Here is a 22,125-nt window from a genome sequence, read left to right as displayed (position 1 = left end):
ACTAATTCCACAGCTCAGAGTTGTAACAATACATACAGTAGACAAGGCTGCTTTTGGACCTAGGTATATGGAGGGATGTGTAGTGTTTCAGTACCCATACAATGTGTTCCACTGTAGTGAATTTTTCATGTGTTAGCTGGTAAAAAAAAAAAAAAATTACCCCAGGATTTGGGGTAGGAGAGGGGCCCTTAAAAGATTTTAGATCCAGCTGTTTTTAGCTACTTTACCAAGAACACATATCATTATTTATCCCTACTCAAGACTTATATTACACGAATGTATAAAGCTCTTCCATCTTTAAATAGTTTATATTTTTTGGTATGCTAGTATTTGTTTTCCTCATTGAGGTTTTCAACCCCTGCAATGTCTAAACTAGGACTTTCCTGGCTAGTGATGCAGACTTTCAAATTATTCTGATGGCCTCTGTCAGCTCAGGGGCTCCAGGGACACTACACATATGGTATGTTAAATAATTGGCTCACTAAACGCAAGTGTGCAAGCACTGCTTTAGGACAAGTACTGCTGTTGTTGCAACGAATATTTTGACTGTTAGAGCAAAGACAGACAGGGCGATCAGTAGGCGCGATTTTTAAAAAACTAATTGCTGCCCCTATGCTCTGAACTGCCTTTCTATGTACCTGCATCCATAGATGCTTCATTGGCACAGGATTAGGCACACAGAGAGAATTTCAGCGGTGAAGTTGCTCATTTTGGAGTGGAAATCCACTCCTTGTGCCTGCACTGGGCTCGAAGCAGGCACACTTCCAAAAGCTAATCAGAGTGTAGGGGCCGAGACTCTGCCTGCTTTTATTGAGAATCGGGCAACAATCTGCTCCATGTAGCTTAAGCCTAAGGCCTCAGGCACAGCAGGCCTACGCCTGTGCCTACATCTTGAGCCACTGCATTAGCCCCGGTGCAGAAACACGGCACAGATATTGGTAACAAAATGAATACTCATGTGTTTAGGTTGCAAAATTCCCTTTGTGTGATTGCACCTACCTTTCTCTGTCATTTATGCCGAGGGCCCAACACAACACAAAAACATTCTGACAAGAGGAGAAATATGTCATTTATTACTAGAAAACTATGCTAATATTATTTTTATTGAATAATGTTCCTCTGTGCTAAAAGGAGGCATAACAATAGTTTTGATAAAAATGGGACAATGTTGTAGGGGTATCCCTAAAAGAAATAGCTCAAAAAAGCAGGTATATTCAAAACTGTGTCCTTGCAGTCAATCTGTTTTTCACGTTCAGTTTTCAGTTGCATTCTGCATTTCCACCCTGCAACTAAAAAATTCTTTGGGCAAACAAAAACAGGTTGACTCTAAGGGGCTGATTTACTAATCCACGAATCTGAATCCCGAATGGGAAAAAATCGGATTGGATTTTGCGATTTTTGCGACTTATTTTTTGCAATTTTTTTCGTCGCCGTCGCGACTGTTTCGTGAATTGTCGCAACTTTTTTGTAGCTGTTACGTCTTAAGCAAATTGTCACGACTTTTTGGTATTGAGCGCTAGTAAACGGCAGGCAAACCTTTCCAATTTTTTTGCGACGGCTATGAAAAAGTTGCGACAATTTGCGCAAGTCGTAACGGCTGTGAAACAGTTGCGACAATTTACGAAAAAGTTGCAATGGCGACGAAAAAATCGCAAAATACAGATCATTACGAAAAAAACTCATTCGGCCGCTTTCGATCCGTTCGTGGATTAGTAAATCGGCCCCTTAGGGTTCCAACACCCACACCCTTCCCTGTCCATTCGGCTATTTTTTGCAGCAGGAAGTCAAGTTAAAACAGCAGAAGGGGCTGGAGAGAGAGGAACTATATGTTTCCAGAGCACAGGGTCTACAGCGCATATATAGTACATTATAACAATGCAAAATTTTTCATTGCTGTTATTAGAACTTTTGCATTATACATTAGCATGGGCAGATAAGCCTCCTCAAACCAGTTTGGGCAAATAAAAAAACTGTAAAACCCTACAGGTCCCCCGTCGGCCGCTTCCCCCGCACGCCCTAACTCTCCGCGAGGGCCCCCGATAAGCCTCCCTAACCCCCCCGCAGGGGCCCTCCCTGAGCCTCCCTAACCCCCTGCAGGGTCCCCCACCCAACAACCTGAGTGTGCATAAGTTAAATGCGCCAGGGGAGCCGGGGGAGTGCCGGCAAGGGTCGTGTCAGGGCCACCGGGGCCCACCAGGTCTCTTCCCCGTGTCGTGACATAACAGTCCGACCCTGATAGTGAACCCACAGATTTCCATTCCAGGCCTGGTTGGGGTGCTGCCAATTAGTAGTGTCAGTACCTGTCAACTCACAAGTGACTTCAGTGTGCAAGGAGGTAATTGTGAGAATCACCAAATTAGGCTTATTGTGCTAAATAATAAAGATACACACATATACTGAATGATGTCAACCACAACCTCTCACAAACTACAAACCGCATAAACCGATTGTATAAGTACTTTTATATTATATACCAATAAAGAGCAGCAGATTGAGATTATCAAGGTATGAAGGCAGGATCAGGTCCATGAAGGTATTAAGGCACAATTAAATATCCCATCAGTTTCTCAGAGCCAGAGAATTAAGGTGGTGAGTACAAGACCACCTAATTTCATATATTAATATTTTTTTTTATTTATGGGGGATAGGTCAGTTGTTTACAGTTATACTATCGATAGACAAGTTTGCAGATAATCTGGCTATTTAATTGTCTCATTCTGTGTTACTGTCAAGATTTTTAGGGGGAGATAAACCCTGTATAAAGCAAGATACTTGATGCACATGGTATTTTCATACTAAACACCTTATCAAATAAGTCCCATCTGTTGGTCTGTTTCAAATAAAGCAAATGTATTTTGTGTCAGCCTTTACAATACTGCCCCTGAAAGTATCTCTACTTTATGAAATCCAAAAGCCCTAATTTATTTTAATACAAAGGGGCATCTGTTTGAAGTGCAATAATGGCTCTCAGTCACTGACCCAGAGGGCATGAACTTGCATTGTGGCTTTGCATCTTTATAGTCCATAAAAGATATAATTTATCATTGCAAAGTTTGCAAGTAAACAACAAAACATAGCCAAATGAAACAACACAGTGGACACAATGGACACTGTTCACAGAAATTTTTGATGCGCCGATGAATTGATTTTATCATGTGAAAAGTGGTGTGTATTCTCATGGAAACATTTTTTTTAAATACCATATTCATTTTTTGAGGGTACAGGGATAAATCGAACTAAAGCTTGAATGCCCTATCTGTTCGTTCTTAGATCTCTGTGGTTTTGCTTTATGCATTGCCCTTCAGGTTCTTGTTTTATGAAATAAGAAACACTGCAACCGCTGTTATCTCCTCGTTTGAGCCACCTGCAGCGAGAAGGGGCCACACACACATATATGTGTTATACATGAAAATCATATATTTCACAATTTAAACGATAATTCTTAACAGTCTCTCCTTATAATGCATGGGCATCCACAGAAAATTTTCCAGGGAGGACAAAGTCAACAATAAAAAACAGTCTTTTTATTGAGTTAGCGCTTTTACACATGGGCCCACTCTTCCCAATCCAGTTGTTCAGATGCATGCAATGCCTGAAAGCAGGTAGAATGCAGGAGAAATCCACCACAGGAGATCGCATGGTGAAACACCCATGTATAGTAGCCCCAAGTCTGTTTAAAATAACTAGATGCCAAGTTTGTAGGAAATACATTTATTGGAAAAGCCCATAAAATCGCTCACAGCTTAGCATTGTCACTGCTACTGTTTAAGTAGAGAGTATAAATCATGAGAATGTGCTGCACTATACATAAAACAATAATAGGTAAATATCTATTATAAAAGCAGTCACTTAAGTTGCTATCTACACTGGAACTAGTAAAGACCAAAAATGCAAACTATATGGGTTACATGAGAGAGTTTACATAGAAGGCTGGCCAGCCACTATTATATATATTGATTTACACAGGTGAATATTGACATAAACATTGGGATAGTTTAGAAGCTTGTAAGGGAATTAAATAAATATTATTATTATTAATGTAAAGAGCTTAAGCAATATGCAGATTAGCCAGTAGGTGGCACTAAGTCCATCTGTGAGCCCATGTAAGGCAGTGCAAGCGCTGTGTACTTTGATTTTTTGGCCTAAAAACATCAGAGGCAGCAGTAAAACCTTGTGGCCAGACCTAGCAGGGAGGTTAGTACCTGGGCTAACTAGTGATAGGAGTGGCAAGAGAGTATACTCCAGGAGTGAAAGGTAGAGAGGGCTAGTTAGCAAGGACAGCCTGTTGTCCCAACAAGGAGTGCTTAGATGAGGGGTAGAGTCCCTGAGGTGAAGTGTGCGCCAGAGAGGTAATTGAGCATTTAGGTGTAGGTCGTAGGAGGGCCTATGGTTAAAGGAGACATTTTTTATAAAGTTCATATTCAGTTATAATATTCATCCTCCCTCAAAATGTGAAATGATGCAGAAAGAAAGATGTTTTGAAAGCATTTTACCTCCTAAAACTGTAATTATATGAGAGCTGTATACACAACCTCTCCAGTTAGAAGCCAGAGCAAAATGAGACATGGGAGTGTTGCTTCAGTCTCACACTGGAAGTGGTCACAACATTGACTGACAGGCTTTACTCAGCAGCAGCAGGAAAAACCCCTCCCTCCTTCTGTGTCTCTCTGCTTGTGCTGCTTTGGATGCTTTGGTGAGAAAAGCTGTTTGTTTGTGTGTGAAAAGCAGATTGAGAGAGAGAGAGAGAATCGGTAGTTATTGTGCATTATATTATTGTCTTCCTATGTTGGCAACCAGAGCCTGGTCTGCCTCCCTGCAAAAAGTGGCTGTTTAAGTTCACTGCAATCATGTAAAGAAGCCTCCTTCTTTCAGCAAACGACCTGTGTGCAATTGTGACAACAGTAACTGCCAGTGACTGCCAGCTACGGGCAGCAACCTGACAAGCAGGACTGGCAAACAGGAACAAAGCTGCCAATAAGTGTGTAGACTGAGCTAGAACTTTATGGAAAGTGATATACACACCAAATAAATACAGAGGAGTCAGGCTGGGATTTAGTGGGTTCCCTTGGTGCAGCAGCCACAAATAGCCATGGCCCCATCCCTACTTACTGCACAAAAATGCACACACACACATACAGTACATACAATCCAACACACATACAACATACAGAGAAGCAGAGCCATATTCTAACACAGTGTCACACAGTTTCTCACAGAGACATACCAGGCACCCACCAACACAAGTGCACCTGCTGCCACCACCCCTCTTGCATCTTTCATTGCCCCTGCAGTGAAAGATACATTTTGCAAAACCCTAGTCCCCTACATAATTGCTCTCTTGCTGCCACTCCAGGGCCTCCATACCGACCGACACCACCCACCCAAACGCTTGTACCTTATAACTTTGCAGTAAATATACATTGGTAACATAATCTCAGATATGTATTCCCACACTGTCAGTATTGTTTTATACCAGATATTTTACCAGACTGTGGAATATGATGCTACATTAAAATATAAAAGATAACAAACATAACAGATGAATAATTTCACCAACTCAGAGTGCTTGTTTAGAATATTTGTATGTACAGTATGTATATCTTTATTTATAAAGTGCTAATTATGCAGTACTGTACAGTAGAACAATAAATTAATACATCAGGGGGTTATTAAAAATAATAGATAAATAAATACCAAGTATGAAAATAAATACAAGGTACAGTTGGAATAAATTAAGAATCAGAGACGAGGATGGAGGTTCCTGACCCATAGGGGCACATTTACTAATCCACAAACGTCCGAATGCGTTTTTTTCGTAATGATCGGTATTTTGCGATTTTTTCGTAAATTGCGGCGACTTTTTCGTAGCCATTACGACTTGCTCGTAAATTGTGGCGACTTTTTCGTAGCCATTACGACTTGCTCGTAAATTGTCGCGACTTTTTCGTAGCCATTACGACTTGCTCGTAAATTGTCGCGACTTTTTCGTAGCCATTACGACTTGCTCGTAAATTGTCGCAACTTTTTCGTAGCCATTACGACTTGCTCGTAAATTGTCGCGACTTTTTCGTAGCCGTTGCGCCGAGTACGAATGTTTCGGATTCATTCAAGCTTCAGTATCGTGACTTTCCTTGGGCCAGGTTGGAGCTGCAGAGTGCCATTGAGCCCTATGGGAGACTTTCCTTGGGCCAGGTTGGAGCTGCAGAGTGCCATTGAGCCCTATGGGAGACTTTCCTTGGGCCGGGTTGGAGCTGCAGAGTGCCATTGAGCCCTATGGGAGACTTTCCTTGGGCCGGGTTGGAGCTGCAGAGTGCCATTGAGCCCTATGGGAGACTTTCCTTGGGCCAGGTTGGAGCTGCAGAGTGCCTTGAGTCCTATGGGAGGTTTCCAAAATCATGCAAAGTCACAAAGGTTTGCCCGCTGTTTACGAGCGCTCAATACGAAAAAGTTGTGACAATATACGAGCAAGTCGTAACGGCTACGAAAAAGTCACAACAATTTACCAGCAAGTCGTAATGGCTACGAAAAAGGCGCGACAATTTACGAGCAAGTCGTAATGGCTACGAAAAAGTTGCGACAATTTACGAGCAAGTCGTAATGGCTACGAAAAAGTCGTGACAATTTACGAAAAAGTCGTAATGGCTACGAAAAAGGCGCAACAATTTACGAGCAAGTCGTGACAATTTACGAAAAAGTCGTGGCGGCGACGAAAAAATCGCAAAATGTTTGTTTCCAATCCGATTTTTTCCCATTTGGGATTCGGATTCGTGGATTACTAAATCAGCCCCATAGAGTTTACAATCTAAATGCCAGGGTAACTCACAGACACAAATAGGAAGAAATTAGTGACGGGATAAAATGAGTATGCATGAGCATCCTAGCTGTTACAGTTGAAATAAAGGGACAGATTTTGGCAATATTGTGTAAGAAAAAGTGGTAGAGGTTTTGAAAGTGGCAGTTAGACAACAACAACATTTACACATCCAGAGATACAAAGCCATTTACCTAGTTAGTAACATACAGATTGCTCAGTAATTTTCTTTGTAATATTTATTTATGTATAACCATTCAGTGTCAAGTCTGAAATCTTCACACTGCTGTTTTCTTTCCTAGTCTTTCCTATCTGTTATGTTAGTAACATTTCACAGAACTTACTGCACAGAGTTTATGTTTCCTGATGTTGTTATGAATATACTATTAAAGAAGACATGAGAAGTTTTGTACAATTGCTGTCAACAGCTCCTGTAAGAGAAATATGCTGTCATATATGGCCAGAAGGTCCCAGTCTGTTTTAGAAATTTAATTGAAATTGAAATACTTGAAAAAAATTGTAAACTTTTTTTATATATGTTTTGAAAGTTGAGATTACAATTATTGCCATTTTACTGTGAATATGAAAAAGTATTAAAGAATATTAATGAATGATATTCACCCTTGTTTTCTGACACGTAAAGAAAAATGTGCTATGCTGTGTGGTATTTTTCAGTGTTGGGCTGTCACTAGTAAAGTGTTTTTCTTCCTTTTAAGGATGAGCTGGGCATTTCCTGTGAGTTACTGGAAGATGACTTTCTCAAGTGCAGCGTGGGATTTCCATTCATGAGATCCAAATCCAAGGTATGGTGCTTTACAGCAAAAATATTGCCTTAAAGAGCCATATTGCCATTTATAGTAGAGCTTGTGCCTGTAGTAAATCAATTTTTTCAATGATCTGTATACACTCACATTAAGTAGAGTAAGTAATATTTAACTGAACATAAAGAAGGCAGTCTATACAAACTTATAATAATAAATAATAATCATTGGGGCTCACAGTTATTTTCTAATGTTAGAAGAAGCATAGAATTGGTCTGATTAATTTCACAGTAATTTATATCTCATAGCTGTTTTTATTGCTTGGAACTTTTGGATATAAGGTAAATATGTTAAAAGATAACATATTCTTTAGGTGCACCCATGCATGTGGCATATCGTTTTACTCGGGATAACTTGTTCTTTCATAACCTGCCTTCATTTGAAAATTTTCATTGGTGTTTTATTCTCAAATTTACTTTGGACTTTGTGACTGTAATAGTGTTTCAGAAAAAAATAAATAATTGAAAATATGGTATATGTTTTTACGGTATCAGTATAACAGGAGCTACATTTAGAGCAAAAACTACACCACGACTAAAAATATAGAGGTGTGCAGTTTCTAAAATTGTGTGACTTATGGGGGTATTCCATTTCTGTCATAAGATATGCCATATTAAAATAGAGATGGCCTTTCCACTTTTTTTTCAATGTAAAATTGCACAAAATGCTGTTTTATTATTGGGGTGTCTTCTGGACAAGAAAAGTTGGTTATCAATACATATTTGGTATTGTTGGATTCAGCAGAATCGGGGCTTTTACAAACAGTAAAATTTTGTACGTTAATGTAATCGTTCTTGGAAAAAACACAAAATAAAAATACTTTTTTTTAACATATTTCACTCAAAAAATGTGATGAATCTCCAGAAAAAGTACAAAATTTTATTACAATGTTCAAGCCCAATTCGTTCCGGAAAAAACGATATATAACATGCTTTATTTCATGTAGGTTTTCTTGTCAAGAAACCGAAGCAAATGTAATGAGTGCAAAATGTCTAAAAATGGCTTGGCAGTAGATGTTCACTTTTGGGACAAATCGGCTGGCAGTGAAAGGGTTAATGCAATCCATTATTGACTAATTCCCTTTGCTTAAAAGGACAGTGTTTTATCATTTAAAATGTATTCAATAGAATGTTTTTTTATTGTTATTATGGGTTACATATTTGTTATAATATTTGAACACTTTTCATGGTGCCAATTTCAAGTGAACCATTGGTTCAACAATCTGTGACATATGTGGGTTACACTAACTGGTCCTGTATGCCTATAAAGAGCACCATTTATTATTTTCTTTAACTTTTCATTTTCTAAAAGCATTCTTGCCTTCATCATCCTGCACCTATTGCAGATACCATCTTAGGATATCATCATGCATCCATCCGTAGCAATGTGTAATCTGAGCTATAAGGGATAAACTTCAATCAGGAAGCTAATGTGGCAAATGTTTTGGCATTAAAATGCCAAAATGATTTTCCTTCTCCTTTAAAGGTCAATTTCACTTGGATTAGCTAAACTGCAATAACACATAAAACAATCCCAACCCCCCTCAAACTCTAAATAACCTGCCAAATTGTGTAAAATAAGAGTGGTATTTAGGGGGTGTGGATGCAAAAATGGCCGAAAAATAATCGTGCTACGCGCAGCATTTCTTTTTGTCCCTCTTTCCATTTTCATGGGAGGTATGCAGATGTATTTTTTTTAGTTGTAATATTGGTGTGTAGGCAGCCATCTTACTGCATTGTGCCTGAGTCTGAACTTTCAGAAAGAGCCAGCGCTACACATGAGAACTGCTTTAAGGTAACCTATTGTTTCTCCTACTCCCATGTAACTGGAAGAGTCCTAAACTGGACTTGCATTTCTTACTATTGAGTGCTATTCTGATATCTACACATTTTACTGTATTTGGGCCTAAATCAGCTTTTCATTGCAGGACAGGCAACTGCCATTCAAGTCTATGGCAGGTGGAACAGATACCTCTTGGTCTCTGCTAAAATGTTGCAGAGGAACACCAGTGGAAACAGGTTGTGTGGAATTGGAAGCATCATTAAAGCCTTCTCTGTTTGTATATGTAATCATTATGTAGCATGCTTGAACAGTGCTGCTACTCCTGCCAACTCAGATCACTTAACAATAATGATGTATTACTGTACTTAAGCATCCCCAAACTTTCAGAAGAAAAAAGTGACCACCTACATCTGAAGCACCCCCTTGTGATAAGCCCAAACCAGGTCTTAAAGCATCAAAGTAATCCCCACGTATGTGTTTTAAATTATAATTGACTCACTGCCCCCCCCCACTCCTTTATATTTTTTTATTCCTTTCTAGCATTTAAAGATCAAGAAAATGTGACTTTGCCTGTAAGTGAGTAAACTTAAAGAATCTTTTAAGGGTTCATTTACAAATGCCCAAGACACAAGTGCCAGATCACTGTTGGGCACAAAATAAAGCTTATTTGTGTCTGGGGCATTGCTGTGCTCTGCACCTCACACCAGATGAAGAATTCTGCGCAAGGTGGGTGATGGGGTTAAAATGGCCTTTTACTTACTGCTTGTCATAGGGCTCATTAGCACCATGTGCATGTCAATGCTCAGTTTTGAATATTTAGGAGCAGAATGGGGGTGTGCAAGTGTAAAAAACATGTCAGATTGCACCATCACTATTACCTCTTTAAACCCATCATGCTCACATAACAAGGTTAATGGATCACATGCCAAAGGCAGTGGTGCGATATGATTCTTTTCACAGGGTTGCCATTCCTCTCTCCTCACATGCAGTGCAGTTTGAGTTGGAGAGTTCCTTCCTTTGTCCCACAGTTTTCCAGCTTCTACCCTTACCTGCACCCCATCACTTACGTGTTTTACCAGTAGGCTTCCTCTCAGCGATGACATCTTAACAGTTCCCAGTGACCTTCAACTTTAAAAAGGTCGATAGCCATTTTTAAACATTAAACATAAACTTGTCCACCTATCAAATCCTCCCTCAACAGTCTATTCAATATTCTGAGACAAAAGGATGAGAGTTTGGCAAGAAGAGTGGAAAGATTATATAAAGATTAGATAAAAGTTCTCAAATTAGTTTTATGGAGGGTGGCATATTTTTATCTAAATCTATTGTAAACACTGGTATTTTGTAACTCATATGTAAAATATATTGGCTATTGTATAGTTTGGCTTCCACTCAAGGCGACCATAGAGGGATAATGGGTCTCTGACAGAGAAAACCAGTTAGGCAATACAGTAGGGGAATATACTGAGAAAATTGTTAAAGATGGAGGAGTAAAGGTGCCCATACACATACCAATAATAACATACAAAGCAAAGTTCATGTGTATTCTGGATGATCCTGACTGATATCTGTGTACCAAAGATATTTGTCAGTTCATTAATTGGACATATTTTTAAATTCATCTGCCGATGAGCCATGTTGCACCAAACATCAGCCCATGAGCTGCATCAGCCCAAGCAAATGTAACAATAGAGGTTGCCATAACGTGCAAAGTATAAACCAGGTACAGAGTGGATTCTACATGAATTTTCTGTGGGAAACTTAAGTTTCTTGTTAAGCAGTCACAAATCCTTATGGCTGATTAATACACAAATGTATCCAACACAAATGTATCCCACTATACTTCATTTTTACAACAGTGCTGTAAGGAGACCTGCAAAGCTGTTCTCATAACCACATTTGTTTTTGTTTTTTTTTAAATAATACCTTACTACTTTGTATTAATCAAGATCACAAGTAGCAGTTTGTAATAATGATAGTGTCAGATCTTTGTTATCTAAAATGCTTAAGGTTTTTGTCAGACAGAGGGGTTAGTAGCTGCTACTTCCAGCTAACTAGAAACAGGTCATATTGTTTCCAGTGGTGCTTTAAAGTCTTCTTGTCCCACTGAAAGCCTTCAGTATTTCTAGCCAGCCAGAAATAAGCCTAATATAATACCTGCTTAATTTCAACCCATTCTTACCTAGTGGGAAATAATGTTTATTTGATATGGTGAATGTATGGTATCTCAGATTAAGGTCTTGTTGCATTTCAAAATGGCCTTAGGGTAAAAGACCAAGCGCAGTACCATATTCTTCTAATTATGAAGTAGAAGTAGAAAGGAAATGAACTTCCCTTGCATTTTCGTGGGTTCCCATGAAACAGGAAAACAGAAATGTTCTTATGGAAAATAGAATAGAAACGCTTGCCTTAGCTGAGCCATTCACCACAGGCAAAATATATAAATGAACACATTGTATACAGGGAAAAATTGTCCAGTGAACACCATAAGGTTCTCACACATCATGATGTGTTTTCCAAATTGCCCTTTTTGTACACATGCCATTTTTTCTTTTTACTGAATAACATTCAAGGGCATGCATCACACATTTCAGTTTTGATTTCTAATTTAAGCTTGGCCAAGGAGTAGCATAGCACCAGCATTTTGCTCCAGTGTCATTCATTCTAAAACTGTCAGACTATTACAATACCAGAAGCAAAGAATTTCTAAACATTCCAAATTCAGGAAAAGAATGCAAAACCATATGGTTTTTGGCTATAAAATGAAACCCAGTGTTTTGACACACCCCTGGCTTTTTTATGATTCTTTAAAAAATGTCTGGAGCCCTGAATTAGGATTTTGGTGAAACTGATTTCCTCTTGCATTACAGGAAAAATGACTCGGAATGATGGGAAATTCCACTCAGAAATAATTTCTATACTGAATGGTGCTTAGTATACTTGAATACTTAAAAAAACTGAGAATACATTTTTTGATCATTATTTGATTTATATTTTTGTTATTTATTTCTGTAAAATAATTTATATAAATTATATAAACAGACAGATATCTTCCAAATGTTTAAATATATGTTATAGATATTCAGATGCAGTAATATGGTCATATATAGGAAACCTTACAGGTGAGGAACTGATTAGTAGAAGACTATGTGCTGTGTAGCAGTGAACAAAACAGCAGATTCTGTGCAAGGTGTAATATAAGAGTCAAGTCTTTATAACAGGCCAGTGGTCGAGCCAGCCACCAGATTATAACAAATCTGTACAGCAGGAAGGGGGTCAAGGAAGGTGACAAACAAGGTCAAATCTGTAAAACTGCCCATGGTCAAACCAGAAAACATTAAAAGACAGAGACAAGTCAAAGACAAAAAACTCAAGAGGGCTGGATTGCAGAAAATAGCTCAATGATCCTGCAATAAGCAGAAGGAAGCTGGCTTAAAGGAGAAGGAAAGGCTAAAGAGAGTTAATCTCAAGATGCAGGCATACCTTCAGTTGTCTCAATAGTGCCCTTAAGTCTCCCCATATTTCTCCCGTTCAGATCATCAGAAGCCTCATAGAAAAAAAAAAACGCTGAGCTCTGTAAAGAAGATTTCCATAATGCCCCGCTCCTGCAACAAGACCAAGACCAGTGTACATGCTCAGTTTGTAAGACTATGGGGGAGATTTATCAATCCACGAATGGTCCGATCGTTTGTTCGATCAGACAGTTCGTGTTTTCTGCGACTTTTTCGTTCCTTGTGTATTTTCGCTGATTTTTTTCGCGTTTTAACGCAACTTTTTCATACTGTGCGTAAAAAAAAATGCAACAAGATCGTATTGTCGCAACGAGTACAAAAGTTTTGGATTCATTCAAGCTTCGGTATCGTGACTTTGGAGCTGCAGAGTGCCATTGAGTCCTATGGGAGGCTTCCAAAATCATGCACAGAAGGATCAAAGTTGGAAAGGTTTTCCTGCATTTTACGATCGTTCGGATACGAAAATTTTGTGACTTTCGGATCGCCAATACAATATTATCGTGACTAATACGATTTTTCCGTAAGCATATTCGTGATATTTGCGATCTTCAGAAATTATCGTATCCAATACGAATTTTTCCCATTCGGGATTCGAATTTGTGTCTTAATAAATCTGCCCCTTTGAGTCAGCTTCCTGCTGATTGGCTCAGATCACACATTTCTTAGGGGGGGAGGGAGTTCTTAGCTGTCTTGAGGGAGGGGTGAGGGGGTGTCTTGAGGGAGGGGGTGCATGTCCTTGGCACAGGAAAACACCTCTGCAATAAAGTTTGATTTAAAGGGCTTGTCCCGCTTGCAGCTCTGAGTGCCATTGCATTTGTTGCTACAGGAAAACAAAGAGACAACAAATCTTGTTTCTTTTGACACAGATCTCAATGCAGCGTTTCTGTGAGTGCTTATGGCTGTATTTACATAGACCTTTCTGATAAAGCTTACTTAGTTTTTACCTTTTTTCTCCTTTAAGGCTAACGCCTCACATGATGTTCAGCGATAATTACACCAATGCAATGAATAATAGCATTTTTACATCAGAAATTCATGTGTTTTCCATTTGATGAATCCATTGAATTTCAGTGTGAATGCATTAGGGCTTGTACTTAGCGTTTGTTTCTGTGCTTTCCTCCAGTGCATTTGTCTGTGTTTCACCACAGGGAAGCGCAGAAAGAAAGTCACCATATGTGTCTGAATGCGCCTAGACTCACACAGGTGGATGTAAGCGTTGAATGCAGGTGGAACACAACATGCTGCATCCCACCTGCAGGTAGCACTTACATGCACCTGTGGGAGGATGAGCACATAAAGGAAGAATAGGATGCATTTGTTTGTGCATTTCCCTGCAGGGGAACTGAATGCAGGAAAGCACAGAGTCAAACGCTCATGAGTAGAAGCCCTTAATGGTGTAATTATGTGACTGGGTGTTTTTTAAAATGCAACATAAAGACTCTACATGTGGTATTAGCCTAAATAGCTGCTTAATTAGGCAGTTGCTGGCAGCTGCACCAAATACAGCCACAGCTGAGTACGATGGCAGAGAAAAGGGAAGAAATATATCAAAACCAATTACCAGGCAGAGCCTACAAAGCCTCCAGTGGCTCAGCCAGGAGGAGTACAGACCTATTAGGATGGAGGCGGCTCCAGATACCATGTTCATATTTGCTTGATTGGGGCCAGAACTGAGTGCTGTAATGTTCTTTGAGCCACAGAGAGCCATGCTTGTAGAATATTATGGGGAGCTATTTTTTGAACAAGGTGCTTGGACCATATGTCTCTGCATGTTAAAATGTTACTACAAAGTAGTGTGAATGTGGTTGTGCAATTTTCTGCACGTGCATACAAAGCAACAACACAATAATTACAGTATGGTTACTTCCTTCTGTTGTAGTGCTGCTTTCAAATTTTCCTACTGAGAAAATTCTAATGTATGCTGCTGTACAATAAGTATTCCAGCAGCAAATGCACTAAAATGGCTTGTAAATGTAAATTATATATGCAGCTGTGTTTATGAATGTCGAAGATTTTATTAAGCGACACAACTAGGAAAAAGCCATAGAGTTCTGTCCTCTATTCTTTCTTTTTGGTATTGGAAGGTGTATTGTATGGATTTAGCAATATATTTTGGTGTATAACCTTATTATTTTAAAAATCTTTAAAAGGGCAGTTCGCCTTAAAAATTAGATTACATTTTTTTTGTTGTGGATTTAAAACTGTTTCTTCAGCCTGGAACTTAAAATCCTTGGCAAAAAAAAACCCAATTATTTCTCATTATAGTTTTAGTTTGCTAGGGTAAAGATCTTGGATAACAGATAACAGTTTAAACAATTCCAAACTAAAGAGGTGCAGAACAAACACTACCAAGAAATAATGCTAAAAACTAGTCTCAAAACATGTAAGAATGCAGCTTCCTTATACTAAGTTTCAAGGTAAACTGCCCCTTGAGGGCTAATATCACACTTGCCATTTTCTCAACCGGTACAGAAACACCAACAGAGAAAATGCCACTACCACCTATTACCGCCATCACCATGATGATCATCATCATGCCATTAAATTCAATGTTATCCACTGGCCATTATAAAAAAAGCTCTAGTGTGCTTTTTTGTACAAAATCCACCCATTTGCTCACTGAGTGGCGGATGCCATTGTAAATAGGTGCCAAGGCATTAAGCGTTGTTGTTTTGTACCAGCAGAGAAAAATAGTATGTCATTAGGCTAAATTTTTCTTTACATGTCACAGTACACTTTACATTTGAACTGTCAGATTATATGTTGGCATTTTTTTGGGAAAAAATATTTGTAATTTTTTCTGGAGGAAAAGACGTTTTAAAATCATATTCAAACTGGAGCCTTCTAGTTGTGTGAAAATGTAGTTTATGTGCAACAAATGGGCGTTCCAATGTCTGTTCCATGGTCATTTTAAAATGACTGCACTGAGGCCTAAATTTCAGAATGGTCATTGGTAAATGATTCATTTAAAGCAGAATGATTTTCATGCCATTGATGTGACTATGTCAGACTGAATCACAGCAATGTCTGCAGTAATGGCATGCTGCTTTCGAAATATTGATAATACAGAACACTCATTTGACCTACAGATATAGACTAGGCTATAATTGTGCATTTAGCCCAGCAAACAGCACACGTTTTCCATTTTTCTTATGATGTCACTCTGCAGCTTGTTCCACTGTGTGACATATGAGGCCTGCTTTATCTGTAGAATATATCTATACTGATGTTTATTTGCTTGTTCCATATTATTTCTTCATAATGGCTTGGGGCTTTCAGTTATACAATGACTTGTCATCATAATTTTTATGGCTCTAACAAATTAAAAAGAGCTTTACACAAATAGAATTCTTATTCATGCATGTCTTGTATCTGTTACAGTACAAATTCAGTGTGATCTTTGACACCATCCACCTGTCTGGAGATGAAGAATCCCTGCAGTTTTTAGTCACTGCACAAAGGTATGTAAATGTATTATTACATATATTAGAAGAAACCAGCCCCAATATAAATGTTATTATGTTCCTTTTTAAGAGATAGTTCACCTTTAAATTACATATTTACATATTTAGTATGTTATAGAATGGCCTATTCATAGCAACTTTTCAGTTGGTCTGAATCTTAATTAGTCTTACTAACCCTGACAGCCAAAATACTGTTGCTCTGAGATGCTTTATTACTTGTGGTCCTATTTAGGCCCTCTCCTATTCATCCTTCACTCTTTTACTCAGACCACTGTATGGTTACTATGGTAAACTGGACCACAGCAACCAGATAGCTGCTATTATTTCAATTGTAAAGCTACTAAGCTAGTTGTAAACTGTCTCAGAGTATCACTGTCTGCATCTTGCTAGAATTGGCACACTTTGCATAGAGGTTTGGCTCAGGTGACCATGTTCATATTATTCCAGTTAAAGGGGAAGGAAAGGCTAAGTCACTTGGGGGTGCCAAAATGTTAGGCAACCCCAAGTGACTTAGATCGCTTACCTTGTACCCTGGGCTGGTGCCCCTGTTAGGAGAAAAAAGTACCAGCCCAGGGTACCTGTAGGAAGCGCTTCCTCCTTCCTTTTTCTTCTGCCGGCGAAATCCGTCGGCCGGCGCATGCGGAGTAGAGTGAAAAGCCGACTTTCTTGTTTAAGTTCGGCTTTTCACTCCACTGCGCACGCAAGCGAAAAGGAAGGAGGAAGCGCTCGCTGCTACCCTGGGCTGGTGCTGTTCTCTCCGTACAGGGGCACCAGCCCAGGGTAAAAGGTAAGCGATATAAGTCACTTGGGGGTGCCTAACATTTTGGCACCCCCAAGTGACTTAGCCTTTCCTTCTCCTTTAAATAGATGACCACAGCTTTTATAGTTGAAATAAATGCTGTTTGACATGAATGAGTCAAATGCAATTTATGGCTTTTAGAGGGTATAAAATGAAAACCTGTCATATAAAATAGGACATTTTTGTAGATGCTTAATCAACAGATTAAAAAGTGATGAATGTGATGAATATCCTAAACTGAAACAACTTTTTGATGCCTTTATGATGACAGATTGTAGTTTAAACAATACTGACATGTTTCTATAAAATCCATAAGAATGTGTCAGTATGACTGGGGGAGTGTAGGCATCAACTTTTTACCTGTTTAAAATGTACCCAAGCCCCGCCCCCTGTCCCAGCATTACTTACCTCAGGAGACACTCTAACACTTTTTAGGGTCCTGTTCGATTCTCTCAATTACGTTGTACTGGAGACAGCGCAACAATTTAATAGGCTCCAGCAGTGACTTTTTTTTCGTAATTGGTCTGTGGAAGGATTGTGTAGCCTCCCACACAGCTAGACTGAAGGAAACAGTGTGGTGTTTGCTCCTCTCTTTCCCATACCAAAGTACCAAATCCTTTGTGAAAAATTTGGCCGAATACTGATCCAAATCCTAATGCGCTCTGCAGAAGATTTTTAACTTCCATGTTTATGTGATGAAGGATTTGGATTGAGACAGGACCATGGATTCAGCTGAATCCTGCTGAAAAAGGACGAATCCTGGATTCAGTGCATCCTTACTAAACTGCCCCCCAGTAATAGTGACATGTTTCTATGGATTTTTAAAGGAACATGTCAGTATCGCTTGAAGACCTTTGTGGTACCATGGTAGAAAAATATTTTTATTCGCAATAAACTATTGATTGTAGTGTAATTATGATACAGTATATTTCTATAATACCACAAAGATACATAATTCATAGAACAAGGGACAAAGTGAAACATATGTAATAAATGCAGTTAGTGTTAAATAGGTAGTCTGTGGGAATTTGTGGCAATGCTGAAATTAAAGAATTGGAAGAGGCAGTGCAAATATATTACCCATTAGTTGATTCTGAGAGTAAAGATTCAGCTAATAGCATGTAAATTATTTAAATGTCTAGATGTTAAACAATAAAATGATATTATTTTCTATTTCTACCAGTCTGGATCTATGTGCCACAATAATTTATGATAAAAAAACAGCAATGTAAACCTGAATTTTAAAGTAGTGTTTAAAAGTGGAACTGAAGTATGTGCACATAAAGCATTAATCCAGATGTGTCCTATGTGAGATCAGTTTCTCTGAGCTGCTTCTATGATCCATATGTTATTTTTCCTTGGAGTTCTAAAGTGTAACTAAAAAATAGGGCAAATATGTTGTACATTATGTTTTGGGATTCTGTAGCTTCCCAAGGCAACCCATTTAGCAGTAAATATCTTTGCCTCCAGAGATGCCCCAGTAGCTCATCATCTTCTTTTCTGCTGATTTACTGCACATGCTCTGTGCTGCTGTCACTTACCGAGCTTAGGGACCGAATCACAATATCCTGTATAGATAGAATATAAATGTCATAATATGTCTGATTAGTAATTAATACAGATTATTATTAGTACATGGCAGCTCTGAAACCAGTGCAGTTACCATCAGAATTACCAGTGCAGTTACCATCAGAATTACCATCAGAATCAGCCCTGAAGCATTAGCTTATATGATAGGCAAACCCTTTTTTCTGCTTTATTATTATTTGCGACAACCCCTAAGCTCAGCTTCTTAATAGCAAATGTAAGTTTCACTGACATTTCTAAAAATCTCCAAGATGGGGAGTTGCCGTGTGTATACCTGGATCATTACTACAATAAAGATGCTGAAACTCTAGGCTGGTACAATAAGTTTAGTATATAAATGATGACGTTTCTAGCCATATTCATTTTAGGGTTTAGTTATCCTTTAAAACCTTCAGACATACTGTAAGCATGCAGTTAATGGTACATCATAATCTGTGATATATCAGCTGACATTAAGACATATGGCAAGATATAGCCATAATTTTTTAGATGGGCATACTAAATCACTTTTTAAAAAGTAATTTTACTTTTCCCTCTTACTACAGCGGAAATATTGAAAAAGAAGAGTCTCTACATGACAACATTCTCCATCTGGCGGTTTCTTTAATGCATGAAGTTGACACATCAGTCACAGGGTAACTGACCAATACAAAGCCTGTGAAATAGAAAGGAAGTGCCCAATCTTCATCTTAGTGGAAAATTACATTCTTTTCTTGTTTATAGATTAAACTTTCCAGCACATTGCTTTCATCTAGTCTTTATTTCCCAGGCTGTAAAAACAGGATACATTGCTTTTATCTTTGCTTTTCTGTCAGCATCACTTTCCTATACTTAAAAGTTACCTTTGATACTGTATGTATTTGTTATTAATGTATTTTCTTGCCAGTTTTTAGCAGTAAGAGAAAATATTTTTTTTCTAACACTGTGGTGTGGAGATTAGGAAGTGTTTGGGAGTTCTGTAACAAGTGAAGAAAACCACCAGCTTTTTTTGATTAGTTAAATATTTCAAAAATGTAATTCTAGTAAGAAGTTTAGGCTTATAGAACACAAAGCATTTTGATTACCTTTTTTCTCAGGAAATCCATGTCAAATAAACATTTTGGAGCATACTTATCAAAGGGGTGAATAAAACGTTCATCACAATTTGCCAGAGTATAACTCTATGGACCAATTTAATTGTATCAGATTTTTAGTTTTCTCTTTGGCAAACTGTGCTGAATTATCTGTTTACCTTTGGATAAATGTGCCCCTTTGTGGGTCATAAGCCAAAACCTATAGTTTCTTTTAAGAGAGAGAAATGTAATGTATGTTACAGGAGACTACTTACTTATAAAAGGATGGCTTATTGTGCTTAAAGGACAAGGAAAGGCAAAGTCACTTGGGGGTGCCAAAATGTTAGGCACCCCCAAGTGACTTTAATCTCTTTCCTTGTACCCCGGGCTGGTGCCCCTGTTAGGAGAAAACAGCACCAGCCCTGGGAACCTGGGGCGATGCGCTTCCATCTTCCTGCTTCGTTAAGCTGTGACTATGCCGTGGGCACATGCGCAGTAGAGTGAAGAGCCGACTTCTCTGTTAAAGATCGGGTTTTCACTCTACTGCGCATGCGGCGATACAGGAAGGAGGAAGCGCTGGCAGTTACCCCGGGCTGGTGCGGTTCTCTCCCAACAGGGCACCAGCCCGGGGTAAAAGGTAGGCGATTAAATTCACTTGGGGGTGCCTAACATTTTGGCACCCCCAAGTGACTTTGCCTTTCCATGTCCTTTAAGTGGGATGTTATTTTTGCTGGTTATCTATAACCAAGATAAAACAGAACAAAATCAAATAACTACTTCAAAAATATTTAGGAAAGAAGAATGTTTTATAGCGCTGAGAATCCATAAAAAAGCAACATCAAGGAAAATCAGATTAGCACGTAGCTTTATTAATAAGGGACACGTATACTCCTGTGTAGTGGTCTGTTTTAGCTCTGAGCCATACCACCCATCTAGTATACACAGTGGGAAGATGTTGCTTGTCAGAGGGTCAGGACCTAAACATTCATCAACATATTTGGTTTTGGAGATTTTTTTCCTCTTCTCATATTAATAAATACCCTCCTTAAATGCTTGACCAACAGATCAGCGTTTTACTATGAGTGCCACATAATTCTGGCTACTCTAGTGCACCTTGATTTCCCTTTTTTGAAAAAGTACCAGTCTTCCTATCCCTATTAACTTTATCACAAGCTATAACATTATTCAAATATATTTTTATTTGTGAAAGCGTTTAATTAGGGAGGAGAGAAAAAGGAAGGAAAAATAAATGTTAAAGTGGTATAGATTTTTGGGAGGATTTCTGCTGTTCCACCCCCAATGTCTTGAAAATTGAACATTTTTTAATTCAAATTACCCTGTTTTAAGAATAGAAGCAATTAAATATATGTAAACCTGCCAGGGAGGAAACAGCTATTGGCAGTCATGAGGATGACATAGCAGAAACATTATGTTCCATTGGTCATCACACAGGCTTCACAATAAGATCCATTCATTTCAATACATGCCTTTTTTATTGCAAGGTGTGTATTGTATCCCAAATGTGCTGCAATAGCAGGATTATACTAATATCCCAGAGCAACAGTTTAAATGAGGCAGTTAAGAGAAACCTTACAAAAACGGATGCAGGCTTATGCAGCATATATACTGTATTAAAGGGAACATATTGTGTGAAAAACAATATTGTGCCAATCAATTGTACTCATCTAAATATAGAAAGAATGTGCTTTAAAATGTAGTGTATTGGGGTTATTTTTTGAAAGTAGTCCTGCCCATCTGTTCCACTTCTTGCTGCCTTCTTGTGATTGGCTATCCCCCTCCTTTTGTGCTTTTGGCAGGGACCCTTAGGACATGCCCATCCCTCATTTGAAACACAGGGGCCTGAGAGGATCTATAGGGAGCTCCATTAAAGGGGCAATTTTTACAGATAGTATTAATGTTTAAAGCAAAGTGAAACCAGCACAATATACTATTCATAATTGCCTTAGAAGTTTCTTGTTTATCCTATATGTCTCCTTTGGTACCTGTTATCCAGAATGCTTGGGAATTGTGGATTTCTGGAATTCGGATCTCCATACCTTAAGTCTTCTACAAAAACATTAAATAAACCTATTAGGATTGTTTTGCCTCCAATAAGGATACATTATATCTTGGTTCAGGTCAAGTACAAGGTACTTTATTATTATTATTTTAAAATGTGAATTATTTGATTGAAATGGAGTCTATAGGAGATGGCTTTAGTGTAATTTGAAGCTTTATGAATAGCAAATTTCTGGATAACAGATCCTAAACTTGTATATCCAAGGGAACCAATAATT

At 38.5% G+C, this 22,125-nt stretch overlaps 1 protein-coding gene across 1 annotated transcript in view; it reads left to right on the top strand.

Annotated features, from left to right (window-relative positions):
* Positions 1–22,125, top strand: part of itga9 (integrin subunit alpha 9) — a 190,711-nt gene that overhangs the window by 138,925 nt on the left and 29,661 nt on the right. The window contains exons 19-21 of the mRNA XM_002940247.5: positions 7,528–7,614; positions 16,308–16,387; positions 19,322–19,411. Of these exons, the coding sequence (XP_002940293.3) occupies positions 7,528–7,614; positions 16,308–16,387; positions 19,322–19,411 (257 nt within the window). The remainder of the gene's footprint in view (positions 1–7,527; positions 7,615–16,307; positions 16,388–19,321; positions 19,412–22,125) is intronic.

Source organism: Xenopus tropicalis, chromosome 6, assembly GCF_000004195.4.
Source record: "Xenopus tropicalis strain Nigerian chromosome 6, UCB_Xtro_10.0, whole genome shotgun sequence".
NCBI lineage: Eukaryota > Metazoa > Chordata > Amphibia > Anura > Pipidae > Xenopus > Xenopus tropicalis.
The sequence above is the reverse complement of the archived record's forward strand: the minus strand, read 5'-3'. Positions and strand labels throughout refer to the sequence as shown.